The sequence below is a fragment of the Tupaia chinensis genome, unplaced genomic scaffold (assembly GCF_000334495.1).
Source record: "Tupaia chinensis unplaced genomic scaffold, TupChi_1.0 Scaffold000479_1, whole genome shotgun sequence".
Lineage (NCBI taxonomy): Eukaryota > Metazoa > Chordata > Mammalia > Scandentia > Tupaiidae > Tupaia > Tupaia belangeri.
The window spans coordinates 996,869-1,011,083 of NW_006159991.1; the positions used below are offsets into that span (position 1 = coordinate 996,869).

General features: G+C 37.2%; 1 protein-coding gene across 8 annotated transcripts in view; it reads left to right on the forward strand.

The window, feature by feature from the left end:
• The window catches only part of TAX1BP1 (Tax1 binding protein 1), a 75,774-nt gene that overhangs the window by 29,860 nt on the left and 31,699 nt on the right, over window positions 1-14,215 (forward strand). For 6 of the 8 annotated variants that reach the window (XM_006156130.3, XM_014590746.2, XM_014590748.2 and 3 more), the window contains 4 exons: window positions 1,037-1,195; window positions 5,821-5,969; window positions 6,047-6,137; window positions 8,361-8,546. In XM_006156130.3, the coding sequence (XP_006156192.1) occupies window positions 1,037-1,195; window positions 5,821-5,969; window positions 6,047-6,137; window positions 8,361-8,546 (585 nt within the window). The remainder of the gene's footprint in view (window positions 1-1,036; window positions 1,196-5,820; window positions 5,970-6,046; window positions 6,138-8,360; window positions 8,547-14,215) is intronic. The other 2 variants (XM_014590747.2, XM_027774815.1) reach the window with 1 other exon arrangement.

Sequence of the window (14,215 nt, forward strand, 5' to 3'; positions counted from 1 at the left end):
AAAAGGCATGTATGCCTCTTCTCCAGGCCTAGGTCACTCACAGTTGGCTTGGAAATAAACTGCATTAATTATTAATTATTAATTTTACAGTTGGTTATATTTTTTCTGTCGACAATCTCTGAATCGATCATACTTTTTCCCTCCATTTATTTTAGTTTTTTTTGTTTTTGTTTTTGTTTTTTTTTTGCCTTAAGGCACTTGTGCTAGCTGGAGAGAGGGAGATAGGCAGACACAGTGAGAGGTGAAAATGAGAAATCACCTTGCAGGGGGGATGGCTGTGCTGTAGTCCCTTCTCCTCCATTATTCTCTTGGGATCTTGGACGTGTACACGCACCCGGTGTGAGTTTTAAGTCACTGGGTCAGGGACTCAAACCACGGTCGACTGTGTGGGAGCTAAGCGACATAATACGCATTTACTGGTTTCCGTTAATATATTATTATAGTTTTAATTTTTGTATTAAAATGTGCACTTTTACTTAGAAAGATTAGTTTTCATTTATCTAGATAGAGATGGTATTACGTGCAGAAATTATATTCCTTGGTACTATATTTAAAGAACCAAAACTTTAAATGGTAATCCTATAGATAAAGGCCTTATATAACACAGAATAAGTTTTTAATAGATTCTAGGAGTTCCCATAGGTTTGCATTCAAAAGGTATGCATTTTCCTCTTGAAGTGTTGCTTTATCATTCCAGTAGAGAAAATCCAGTAATTAAGGCCACTTAGAAACTTAATGTGCCTTATTTTTAATACTAATTTGAAAAGTGTTTAGCAGGCAATTTCATAAAAAATTTTACTAGTTTTTATACCTTTTAATTTTTTTCTTTGCCTAGCTGAAAGAAGTTTTAAATCTGTGATTCATGAATTTTTCTAACTGAAAGTTAAAAGAGGCTAATTGATATGAAGTAGGTAAAATATAGAAGTTTTTCCTGTGAATTTCTTCATTACATTTTTGAAATGGAAAACTGAGTTTGTAGTAACACATTTTACAATTAAAAGAAAAAGTCAGTTTACTTGAGTTTCTTGTTTTACAGTTGAAAATTGAGAAAATCATGAAAGAAAAAGAAGAACTGTTAAAATTAATTGCTGTTCTGGAAAAAGAAGCAGCACAACTTCGAGAACAAGTTGGAAGAATGGAAAAAGAGCTTAACCATGAGAAAGAAAGATGTGACAAATTGCAAGCAGAACAGAAGGTTAGTTGTGTCTTTTGTAACTAATTAGGAGTGATAGTATGTTGCCTGAAGCCCACCTTTTTCAGAAAGTAAACCAGTGAAAGTAAGTGAAAGGTAGTTATTGAAAAAGTAGCATTTAACCTGATATGTAAATAACAAGTTCTTGTTAACTTTTAGTCACAACTTTTTTTATGTTGTAAGATGATTAAAATAACTTTTTAAAAGAATTATTTAATTTTAATTTATTCATTTATTTTAATTAGAGAGAGAGAGCATGCAAGAGTGAGAAAGCGAGAAAGCAAGCCACCAGGTCTGTGGCCGGTCATGTGGGAGTGTCCAGCACCTTAACCACCACACTACCTGCTCATCCCAATTAAAATAACTTCTTCTAGAATTTTGGTACTAGGCTTGAGATAGTCCCAACAACTGTTTTTTATTTGTTTTGCTATATGGTGCATACATTCACTGGAGACAGAGAGGGAAAGTGAGAAATCACCCCCTTGGGGATGGCTGTGCAAAATCAATTCCTTCTCCATTCTCCTTTTTGAGATTATGCTGCTTGTTTTTTTTTTTTTTTTTTTTTTTTGGCTAGTTTTTGACAGCGCTCGCCAGACAGACAGAGAGAGACATAGAGACAGAAAGCGAGAAATCACCCCCCAGGGGGGGATGGTCACGCCACAATCCCTTCTCCTCCATTCTCCTCTCAGGATCTTGGGCACGCACGCACACACGCCCGGCGTGAGTTTTAAGCCACCGGGTCCGGGACACGAACCGCGGTCGACTATGTGGGAGTCCAGCGACACAGCCATTACGCTAACTGCTGGTTCCCTATGCTGTTTGTTTTTTAAGCCCCTAGGTCTGGGAGTCTGTAATGTGCAAGTCGAGTAGTGCCTTAACCATCACACCATGTACTGGCACTCATTTTTAATACAAATTTAAGTGGTTTTTTTTTTTTTCCTCTTTGTTTATATAAGGCTGATTAATAAAAATAATTCACATAACACTAAAATCTGCATGATCTGTGTGTATTACATATATTAACTCAATCTGAAGAAGTTGGTACTGTTATATACATTTTACAGAGGTAGCACAGGGAGGCTAAGGCTACGTAACCTGCCCATTATTGAAGTAAGTGATACAGACTGGCAGTTTGGCTTCTGGCAGTGGTCTTAGCTACCACTGAGGGCAGAAGTTGTGTGCTGATCTTTTCTTTCTTAAAAATAGCTTTATTATGTTAACTGTAATCTAATTTTAGAGTATATTTATCTATCGTAGAAGAAAGCGTGTACTTATTTGTAGTCGCTCTGTATTTACCTCTTATTCTTTGCCCCATGTATCATTCTGTCTCTGGATTTGCCTATTTTGGACATTTCATATAAATGATGTCATAGAATATGTGGCTTTTTTCATAGACTTCTTCCACTTAACATAATGTTTTCAAGTCATCCATATTGTAATATATATCTGTAATTATTTTATTGCTAGATAATATTCCTTTGTATTGATGAGTCTTTCTTTAACTGCATCTTTACATTTTTTTTTTTTTGAATCATTTTTTGAATTTTATTAAAGCATGACATTAAAATGAATATTGCATTTGATTAAACCAATGACTGAACATGGGTGAATAAAAGCCTCATCTTACATATTTTCTTTTTTTTGCCTATAATATGTTCTTATCTTTTATTATGCTCAGTGTTTTCATTTTTTAAATTTATATCTTTTCTCTCCCATTCCATCTTGTTAGTAAAAAGAGTATCCAAAATATGACTCATTTCTTCAAGTCAATGAAATGGATATTTAATATACTAAAACTAAGCAAAATAACTTTAACAATCTATTTAATTTAGATTTTCATTATGCCACTGCAGTGTTTATAAAATTGAAAGTATTCTGGGGTCCAAGGAGGAGGAACGGTGGGGATGCGTGGAGATTTGGAAGGGTCGGGCCTGCAGCCTCAGTTCGCCTGGTGCCCAGAACTTGGCATCTTTACATTTCTTGAAGACTTCTGTAAAAATAAACAGTTTGCATGTATATTCATTGTGTTACTCTTTATATTTTATACAGCTAGATACATATTTGAGAATTGATTTTTGAATCTTGCTTGTTTTTTTAGATTTTTGCCCTGGGGGGGGGTGTGTGCATTCACCAGAGAATCAGAGACAGAAAGAGAGGGAAAGTGAGAAATCATTCTCAGGGGTGATGGCCACACTGCGATCCCTTCCTGATCCCCTTGGGATCTTGAGCATGCATGCACAAGTGCCTGGCATGAGTTTCAAGCCAGTGGATCTGGGACTCAAACTGTGATTAGCCATGTGGAAATCCAGTACTTTAACCAGCATGCCACCTGTTGGCTTTGTAATAAATATATTTTTTAAAAAAGAAATCTGTAAAATGGAGATAATATGGTCTTTTCTGCCTCATTTATAAAATTGTAAGACTTAAATGCAACTATATGGAGGCATTTTACTGTGGAAAACTATACATTGAAAAAATTTATAAATGAAGACAATTATTTTTATTAAATAATTTAAGAGTTTCTCCCCCAAACAGTAATACTCACCAGCTCAACAAAAATTTTGAAGATTACCATTCTATCAATTTAGAAGTTTGTATGTATATATGTGTGTGCATATATATGTGTTTTTTTTTTTAATTTTAATTTTTTTTTACCATGAGAGAGGGACAGAGACAGGCACACCCAACAGATTCTTCATGCTACAGTCTAAACCCTTCACCCCTGTCTCAGCCGACTTGGTGATGGCAAGTATGTCCCTCCTTTTGGTGTATACAGGGAGATATAGTATGCAAATGTAGGGTCTTCCCAGATCGCTTCAGAATCATATAGTGTTGCATTATTGTGACACCACCACAGCTGGCTTCCAATTTTACAGATTTTACAACAGCTTTACGAGCTTCACTAAGTTTTCACAAGTGAGTTCTCTTGAGTTACTTCTCATGATTAATGTGATAAAATACTTTTAATCTTTTACATTGCCCCCCCTTTTTTTTTTTTAATTTGCTAGAAGGTGCATGTACTTGCTGGAGAGAGACAGAGTTGGGAAAGTGAGTGAGCCGTACCCATGGAGAATGGTCATGATGCATTCCCTTACTTTCCCTCCTTTCACGATTTTGTACACACATGCACATACATGTGCCTGGTACGTTTTCAAGCCACTGGATTTGAGACTTGAACTGTGCAGTCGGCCATGTGGGATCCAGCTACCTTAACCACGATGCCATAGGCTGACCCTAAATTACTTGTTTAAAGTAGAATATTCTAGGACCAGCAGGTGGTTTATGTTACTGGACTCCCATGTAGCTGACTGCTATTCGAGTCCTGGACCTGGTGGCCTGAAAAACATGCCAGGCACATGTGCATGTGTGCCCAAGATCCCTGGAGGAAAATGGAGAAGGGATTGCGGTATGGCCATCCCACAGGGGTGGGGAGGTTGATTTCTCACTTTCCCTGTTACTTGTCTGTTTCTCTCTCTTTCTGGTGAGTGCATGCACCCTAGGCAAAAACCTCTTAAAAAACAACAGCAGCAACAACAAAACAAAACAGAAAAACTACATAATTTTTAGAAAGCATATTTTATTTTTTTGGAGAGGCTTTTGCTATAGGGCTTGTGTGCTCTCCAGAAAGACAGAGAGACAGAAAGCGAGAAATCACTCCCCAGGGGGCATGGCCATGCCGCAATCCCTTCTTCATTCTCCTCTCGGGTTCTTGGGCATGCACACACATGTGCCTGGCGTGAGTTTAAGCCTCCAGGTCCAGGACTCGAACCTTGGTCGACTATATGGGAGTCCAGTGACATAGCCATTACGCCAACTGCTGGTCCCTAAAAAGAGTATTCTAAGTAGAAATACATTTAATTTTTTGCATTCTGTTATATTTGTTTCAGTAGCTTTGGATATTTGTGTAGGGACTCTGAGGCACACTGACATTAGGAACATCACTCTAAGCATTAATTGTCGTGCTTTGATGAGACACTGTTCTATGCTAGAAGAAGCAGATACTAACTTGATAGTATCATATGAGGCCCGATTTATCACTGGGATATTACTGAAAAAGTGAGATGTGAAAAACAAAAGTGACTAATTAAAAAAAATTATTTTTCATTTTTGCCTGCCCTCTGGTGGAGAAGTTAGTGAAATCAGCAAACAGGGTTTATGAAAAGTATGGGTGTAGAGGAATATACAGATGTATATGTGAGATTGTGTATAATTGACATATGGCAATTTAAATAAAATTTCAGGTTTGGTTGAGAATCTCTTTGTAAATTTTGGAGGGGAAAATGTGCAATTATAAATTTAAAAATACATAGGTTTCTTAAAGATATGTAAATTTAGGCCAGCAGGTGACACGGATGTTAAGGTGGCTGAATCCCACCTGGCCTACTGTGCGGTTCAAGTCCCAGACCCAGAGGCTTGAAAATCACACTGGACTGTGTGCCTAAAATCCCAAGAGAAGAATAGGGATGGGATTGGGATGTGTCCATCCCCACTGGAGGCTGAAGTTTTACTTTCCTACTTTCTCTAGTGAGCGCATACTCCCAATAGCAAAAACTTAAAAAGAAATAATATGTAAACTTGCCTTACTGATGATGATTTTATGTTTCTCAAAATATCTTCTTGTTTTTAAGGATCTAACTGAAGTCTCACAAAGTTTAAAAATGGAAAATGAGGAGTTTAAAAAGAGATACAGTGATGCTACATCCAAAGCTCTGCAGCTTGAGGAAGATATTGTGTCAGTGACACATAAAGCAATTGAAAAAGAAACAGAATTAGACAGGTATTACTGAGGCTTTTTAAAAGCATTTTTTTGTGTTTAACAAAGGTTTTGTTGGTATTAACATTATTTTAACTTAGTTTAAAGGACAAACTCAGGAAGGCACAACATGAAAGAGAGCAACTTGAATGTCAGTTGAAGACAGAAAAAGATGAGAAGGAACTTTATAAGGTAATTTATCCTTTGCATTTCTGTTAGTTTTTCTATTGCTTTATAGCACATTACTCCTAGACTTAGAGGTGGTGGGTCAGAGAGTGGGTGTGACTTAGCTGAGTAACTCTGTTCTTTGGTCTTTTATGCAGTTGCAGTCAGGAGTCTAGCAAGGGCTGCAGTTCACTCCCATGGCTTTAGACAGGAAGCCTTTCAGTGCCTCTGTGTGCCCCCTCCATAAGCTGTTGAATGTCCTTAACAATATAACAGCCAACTTCTTCTAGAGTAAATGATCCAAGAGTCAAGGTGGGAGTCACAATTGCAGTATGTCTTGCCCTAAAAGTTAGTTTTCAGGAAATTAATTTGGTGGTATTTTAGATACTTAGCAAGTTCTGTGTAATGTCAGTTAGGTTTGATGGCAACAGAATACTTTTTTAAAATCACAATTTACAGAACCAAGTAAGGGAATCCTCTTAAATAAATAAATACCTTAGGGAGACCATTAATTTGTTTCAATGATGATCATGTTTTAAGAATTTGACTTTTGGAATAATCTTCAGAAACTCATTTTGTTCAAATACCCCACTGCTAACAAATCTTGATGTTTTGAAGTTTCTCTTTCTATTTAAAGCAATCCTGAAATTTAGGTTGGTTAGCTCAATCGTCAGCATTGTGAGTGAACATTGAAACTTACTTTCTTAAGTGACTCGAAGGCATTTCCAAAGGTGCTTTCCATTAGCCGATGATTATGAAAATTAGGTATTATTTTAAAAGTGAATGTATAAAATAAAATTTAAAAAATATTTGAAAAAAAAAAAAAGGTGATGCTTCAGGGACCAGTAGGTGCGTGGTAGTTAAGGCTCTCTCCCTCCTCTCTCTGGTAAGCACACGTGCCCTATTGCAAATTTACATATATACATATGTACATACTGGCAGGTAGTGTGGTGGTTAAGGTGCTGAACTCCCACATGGCTGACTGAAGTTTGAGTCACAGACTTGGTGGCTTATTTTCTCATTTTCCTACTCTCTCCATCTCTCTCTGGTCAGAATTTAAAAATAATGATAATAAATAAAATTTAAAAAATTCTTTTTTAACTTTACTTTTTATTTTATTTCATTTATTATCATTATTATTATTTTGTTTCTAATTTGACCAGAGAGAGAGAGAGAGGGAGAGTGAGAAAGCAAGCCACCAGGGCTGGGACTCGAACCATGGTTAGCCATATGGGAGTCCAACACCTCTAATCACCATGTCACCTATTTGTCCCCAAATTAAATGATACTTAAAAAGATAGGTCACTTCAAAAATGTTTCCTACTGATACCCTCAAAGAATCAGGAGTCATAATCTACCCTTGTGAACAGGAGTTAGTCCTTCCTTATATCATACATAAAGAGTAAAGTGCCAGAAATATGTTAATTCATTTCTCTGCAGTCCTTTTTTTTTTTTTTTTAAATGAGAGAGACCAAGTGAGTGTGTATACATGTGTATGCATGCAAGAGGGAGAGATGGAAACTTAATATTTTACCATGTTGTGATCCTTCATGGCTCCTTGTGGAGCCTTCCCATCAGGTAGGAATACAGGTGTGTATTGCTGTGCCTCGTCTCTCTTTTAGTTTGTAATCAAAGCCAGATACTATTAATAGTGGACATTGGTTGTCTGTACTCTTTATAACTGTAGTTAAGGAATTTAATTGGTATACATATTTTGAATCATTCAGTAGCCACAGTTCATGAGGAAATGAATATGTTTGGGTAATTAGTTAACCTATATAATTTTAGGCAAACTGGAAGTAGGGGATAGTACCTTTTCCAAGCAAAAAGTTAAAATTGCTTGAGATATTTTTGAATGTATCCCTTCTAGTTTTCCTGAATCTGGTCATGACTTTATATCTGAATATGGCTATAACATAATCTGGTTCCCTAGAAGAACAACCAAACTTACTTGCATTTTTTTAAAAAAAGAGAGCCTAAAGTCATTAAAGGAAAGACTTTAGAGATCAGGTAATGTAGTTCCACTTTAGAGTTAATCTCATTGGAAAATAAAAAGCTTAGGAAAGCCTTGCTCTGTTTTTAAATGATTTAGCTAGTCATTTAACAGAACTTGGGTCTTTTGACTCGTGATCCAATACATCTTTCCATCCTTTGATTATCTTTGGGATAGAAATAAATAATGGTATTTTAAACTTTGTCTTATTTAGGTTAAAAAGTTAGAATATTGACATTTGCGAACACTGTTACCAGGTACATTTGAAGAATACAGAAATAGAAAATACTAAGCTTGTGTCAGAGGTCCAGACTTTAAAGAATTTAGATGGTAACAAAGAAAGCATGATTACTCATTTCAAAGAAGAGATTGGCAGACTACAGTTCTGTTTGGCTGAAAAAGAAAATATGCAAAGGGCTTTTCTGCTTACAACCTCAAGTAAAGTAAGTACTTTTGGAATACATATTTGAAGATTGTAAAGCATCTCTGTTAAGTGTTTACAATATGACTTTTTAAAAAAAATTATTTAATTTTATTTGTTGTTGTTGTCGAATTTGCTAGAGGGCACGTGTGCTCACCAGAGAGGAGGAGAGAGAGAGAGAGAGAGAGAGAGAGAGAGAGAGAGAGAAAAGAAAGCCACCAGGTCTGGGATTCAGACTGCAGTCCACCATGTGAGAGTTCAGCGCCCCAACCATCACACCACCTGCTTCTCCTTCACTGTTCGTTTTTAACTCACCCTGTCTCTTTCATTTGAAAAAGTTTAAAAGTTTAAAGGAAAAGCTAGAGGAACAGAACAATGAATCCCTATTACTGTAAAATATGTTGCCATCCTTTGTTTTATTTCCCCCATTTATATGCCTTTTTTTTTCTCCCTTTATGCTATTTGGAAGTCAGATATAGGCATAATAATAATAACAACAACAACAACAACAACCCCAAACACATTTTTTTAGGTTGGTTTACTCCTTGAGAGAGAGAGAGGGTGAAAGGATAAAGAGACAGAGATAGGTATTCCAGTAAGGCCCTCATACTGCAGCCCAGCTTCTTTCATCCAGCCTGGATCACGGGCACACGCATGTGCCCACACATAGGGAGACCCCAGGCTGTGAACCTGGGATTTTCCTGTGTGGGTTTAGCATTCTTGAATATTGTGTTACTGCCACACCACTGCAGGTGACCTTGGTAACCCTGAATTTTTTTGCATGTCTCATAATGAACAGATACATTGTTTGTATAGCCATGATACCACTGTCACACTTAAGAATTTAGCATTGATGGGATAATATTCTTTCTTGTATATTACCAGTCCATATTCCGATTCTCCAAATATGTATTTTTTTTTTGAGAGAGATTTTTTTGCTATAGGGCGCATGCGCTCGCCAGCCAGACAGAGAGAGACATAGAGACAGAAAGCGAGAAATCACCCCCCGGAGGGGATGGTCACGCTGCAGTCCCTTCTCCTCCCTTCTCCTCTAGGGATCTTGGGCACGCATGCACATGTGCCCGGCATGAGTTTTAAGCCACCGGGTCTGGGACGCGAACCGCGGTCGACTACGTGGGAGTCCAGCGACATAGCCATTATGCTAACTGCTGATTCCCTCTCCAAATATATTCTTATGTAACCTTTAAAATTCATTTATTTTTTTAAAGTGTAGAAAGATAGCCAAGCATCCTTACCAGGGTTTTTATGCTGAGATCTACTAGTTTCATCCTGCTTGAAGGGTATAGAGACACCTTGAGACACGAACCTAGGACCTTCCCTTATGGGTCCGGCATTGCAAAATGTCACATACTGTTCTATCGCCTTCTGGTCTAAACTTTAAACTTTTTTGATTCTGGGGTATAGATTACACATTACTTTGATTGCTGTATTATGAGTCTATTTAATCTAGAGTAGCATTTCTACACATCTTTATAGTTTTTGTAGAGTAATATTCCTATACTGTTCTAATCTAGAGTAGTGTAACTGCATTTTATATGACATTGATATTTTTGAAGAAATCAAGTTAATCTGGGAGAATGTTCTGTAGTATGAATTTGTCATGGCCAGCAGCTGGTGTGGTGGTTAAGGTGCTGGACTCCAACATGGCTGACTGTGGTTCAAGACCCAGACCTAGCTGCATGAAAATAATGCTAGGCACGTGTACGTGCATGCCCAAATCCCAAGAGGATAGTGGAGGAGGGGAAGATATTGAGGTGGGGCCATCCCACTTGGAGGGTGATTTCTTGCTTTCCATTTGTCTGTCTCTGTCTCTGTCCTGCAAGCACATGCACCCTATGGCAAATACCTAAAAAAGAAAATTTTTTTTTAATTAAAAAAATTCTGCTTTATTTTAAAAATATATGAATTTGTCTGCTGGTCTTCCTGACTAGATTCTGGTCATTTTTGGTGAGGAAAGACATAGGTGATAATTTGTGTGTCCTACACAGATGTGTCAAAAACCATAGTGTCAGATCCATTCTTGATAATGTTAAGTTGGATAAATTAATTTAAATTTAATTGTGTCTGCCTGTCTCTGTTATTAGGTGCCTTTTCTCTCCTTCTGATTATTAAGTAGTCTGCAGCGTAATAATTTCAGATCACTTGAATGTCCTATTCTCCAACAGCCTTTTACACACAGTGGTCTTAGCCTTTGATGAGTCTTACTTGCACTATTAAAATAATAGGTGAAAAATGGTGATTTAAGAAATTGTCATGCTTTCCACATTTATTAATAGCTATTCCTCTCTATTGAGGAGGTTCTTATCACCCCCTCCCACATTCTAATATTACTGTGGTTTTATGGAATCATTCTTGTTCAGCATATTAGACATTATCATCATTATTCTTTTCATGTCCAGGTTATCCCAACTTCAGCCAGAGGAACTCATTCAAGTCTTTCTTTGAAATGTTCCCATAATGAATTGAGTACTTACTTGCCTTCCAGTACAACTGTGTTCCATCTCTAGGTTCTGCCTCAGATCTGGAATTACCATTCCTTTAAGGAGCCATTTATTTATTTATTTATTTATTTTTTGGAGAGGTTTTTGCTATAGGGCGTGTGTGCTCGCCAGAAAGACAGAGAGAGACAGAGAGACAGAAAGCGAGAAATCACCCCCCAGGGAGGATGGCCACACTGCACTCCCTTCTCCTCCATTCTCCTCTCGGGAATTTGGGCACGCACGCACACGTGCCCAGCGTGAGTTTAAGCCACCGGGTCCGGGACTCGAACCGTGGTCGACTACAGGGGAGTCAAGCGACATAGCCATTACGCTAACTGCTGGTCCTGGAGCCGTTTATTTTTAAGCATACTTTGAAACCAAGAACTGGATCTTTTTTGCTCCTAGGGGGCTGTGGTTTCTTTGTACTTCCACTGTTCAAATCCAGTACTTTATGATTCTTCCTTACTTTCTTCCATTCCATTATAAAAAATTATTCATCTAATTTAATTATTATTGTTATTAAATTTGGCATAGGGCACATGCACCCAGCCGAGAGAAACGGAAAGAGGGAAAAGGAGAAAGCAAATTGCCAGGTCTGGGACTTGAGCTGTTGTCTGTCATGTGGAAGGAAGTCCAGTGCCCCAATCACCACACCAACTGCAGGTCCCCTTCCATTCTGTTTTTATTCATTTCGTCTCTCAGTGTGAGAACCCTTATTTCCAGGATGTCATCATCATTACTTATGTTATGCCACAGTCCCTTCTCCTCCATTTTCCTCTCTAGATTTTGGGTACACATGCACATGCACTGGTGTGTTTTTCAAGCTGATGGGTCTGGGACTTGAACCACGAAGTTGGGCATGTGGGATCCAGTGCCTTAACCACCACACCACTGGCCCCATTTATATCAATAGTTTCAGATTGCCACTTGAAAAGGATAGGTCTGCTAAATAAAGCTAAGGTCTCTTTCTTAGAGTATATTTTACTAAGGACTTACCAGAATGCTGTGTTCAAAAATTACTTGAATTTTTTTTCTTACCTATTTGTTATAAATTTGTGGCACAGTTTGGCTTTTTTGATTTTTACTGGTACTTAATTTTAAGATTTGCTTTTATTTTTCTAAGCTTTTCACTTAATTTTATGTTTTGAGTATGTAAAATACTTATATTGTTAAAAAGTCAAAATAGTATAAAAAATATGCTCAGACATCTCAGTCTCTTCCCTATCCTTTATGCTTTTTGCTTTCCTATACTCATATGTAAACATGTTGATTGCTTTTTAGTTTAAACTTCTTGTGTTTCTTTTTTCAGAAATAAGCTTACGTGTGCATATGAACACACTTCTTTAAATTCTTCTTTAAAAAAAGCTGATACACTCTCCAGTGAACAACATGAATTAGCAGTTATTTCATATCCGTTTATAGAGATGTTCCTCATTATTTTTAAATGGTTGTGTCAGTACCCTGTGGTACACATTTACCTTGATTTATTGATTATAGCTATTACTATAAAGTGTACTCAGACAGTGAATGTAACACCTAAAATGTCAGAAGCATGTGACATATATAATTAATGATTAAATCCTGCATTGCTTTCTTATATAGCAGATTGCAAATGCACATGCGAGATGCATATTTGATGAGGAAAAGTATACTTGGTAAAGTACTTGGGACAAGTGAGTACTGATTGCTAAGGCGTCTTTAAGAGTTATAAAGGATGTATGAGGTTATGGTTAGAAAAACATTCAAACACTGTGACATGGTGGTGAAGGGCGCTGGGCTTCCACATGGCCGACTACAGTTCGAGTCTTGGACATGGCAGATTGCTTTCTCACTTGCTCGTTCTCGCTCTCTCACATGCTCTCTCTCGGTATGTCCCTCTCTGGTTAAATTAAAATAAATACATAAATAAAGTTAAATAAAATAATTCTTTTAAAAAAAGTTCAAGCACTACATGAAGGGTACAAAGTAAAAGACTCTCATCCTCTCCCAGATATATCATTATAGGATTTTTAATTCTTCCAGAAATCTATTATAATATATCCATATTTGTATGTTTAAACAGATTTTTGCATATATAGTGTTCCAAATAGTCCTTTTCTTTTTCTTTTTTTTTTTTTTTTTTGGAGAGGTGTTTGATCTGGGGGGTGTGCCCTTTGGAGAGGTGTTTGCTATAGGGCGTGTGCACTTGCCAGAAAGACAGAGAGGCAGAAAGTGAGAAGTCTCACACACACACACACCCCAGTGGGGATAGCCACACCACAATCCCTTCTTCTCCATTCTTGTCTCAGGATCTTGGGCACGCACGCACATGTGCCCGGCGTGAGTTTTAGCCACTGGGTCCAGGACTTGAACCACATAGCCATTACGCCAACTGCTAGTCCCTCTTTTCTGTTTTTTAAGAGGTTTTTACCTTAGGGGCAAGTGTGCTTGCTTGCGAGAGAGAGAAAGAGAGAGACAGACAGACAGACAGTGACAGGGAAAGGGAAAACGAGAAATCAACCCCCAGGGTGGATGGCCACACCACAGTCCCTTTTCCTTCATTCTCCCAGGATCTTGGGCATACACTCAAACACTCCTGACCTGTTTTCCAAACCACCAGGTCAGGGACTCAAACTGCATTTGGCTCTGTGGGAGTCCAGTGATGTAACTGCTACACTATCTGCTGGCCTCTCTTTTTTTAAATTTGTGGAATATCTGATTATTTTGCACTGTGGTTATACATGTAGATCTTCCTCATTCATTATAAATGCTACATGGTATTCCTTCCTTTTCATTTAACTGCATAACAGCATACCATTGTTTTTAGGTTTTATAATCTTGAGTTTTTGTAAGAATGCCATGGTAAACATTCTTATATAGATATCCAGACACATGCATAAATCTGTAGAATAAATTCCTCCAGTGGAATCATTGAGTCAATGGGTATTTAAATTTTTGATAATTTTCAAATTGCCTTTCAAAATAGTGTTTTTTTGTTTTTTTTTTTTTAATTTTTATCTGTACCATGTGTGAGGTATACTACTGTTGTAATGACTATAGATTTTCATTATGTGGAGGTAGTATGTCATAATTTACTTGTAATACATTTTTGTATTGTTAGATATTTTAGGCTCTTAGTAATTTTGTTATCATTTTATACAATCCTTGTAAAGTTAAATGTATGCTCATATCTTTACATAATTTACATAAT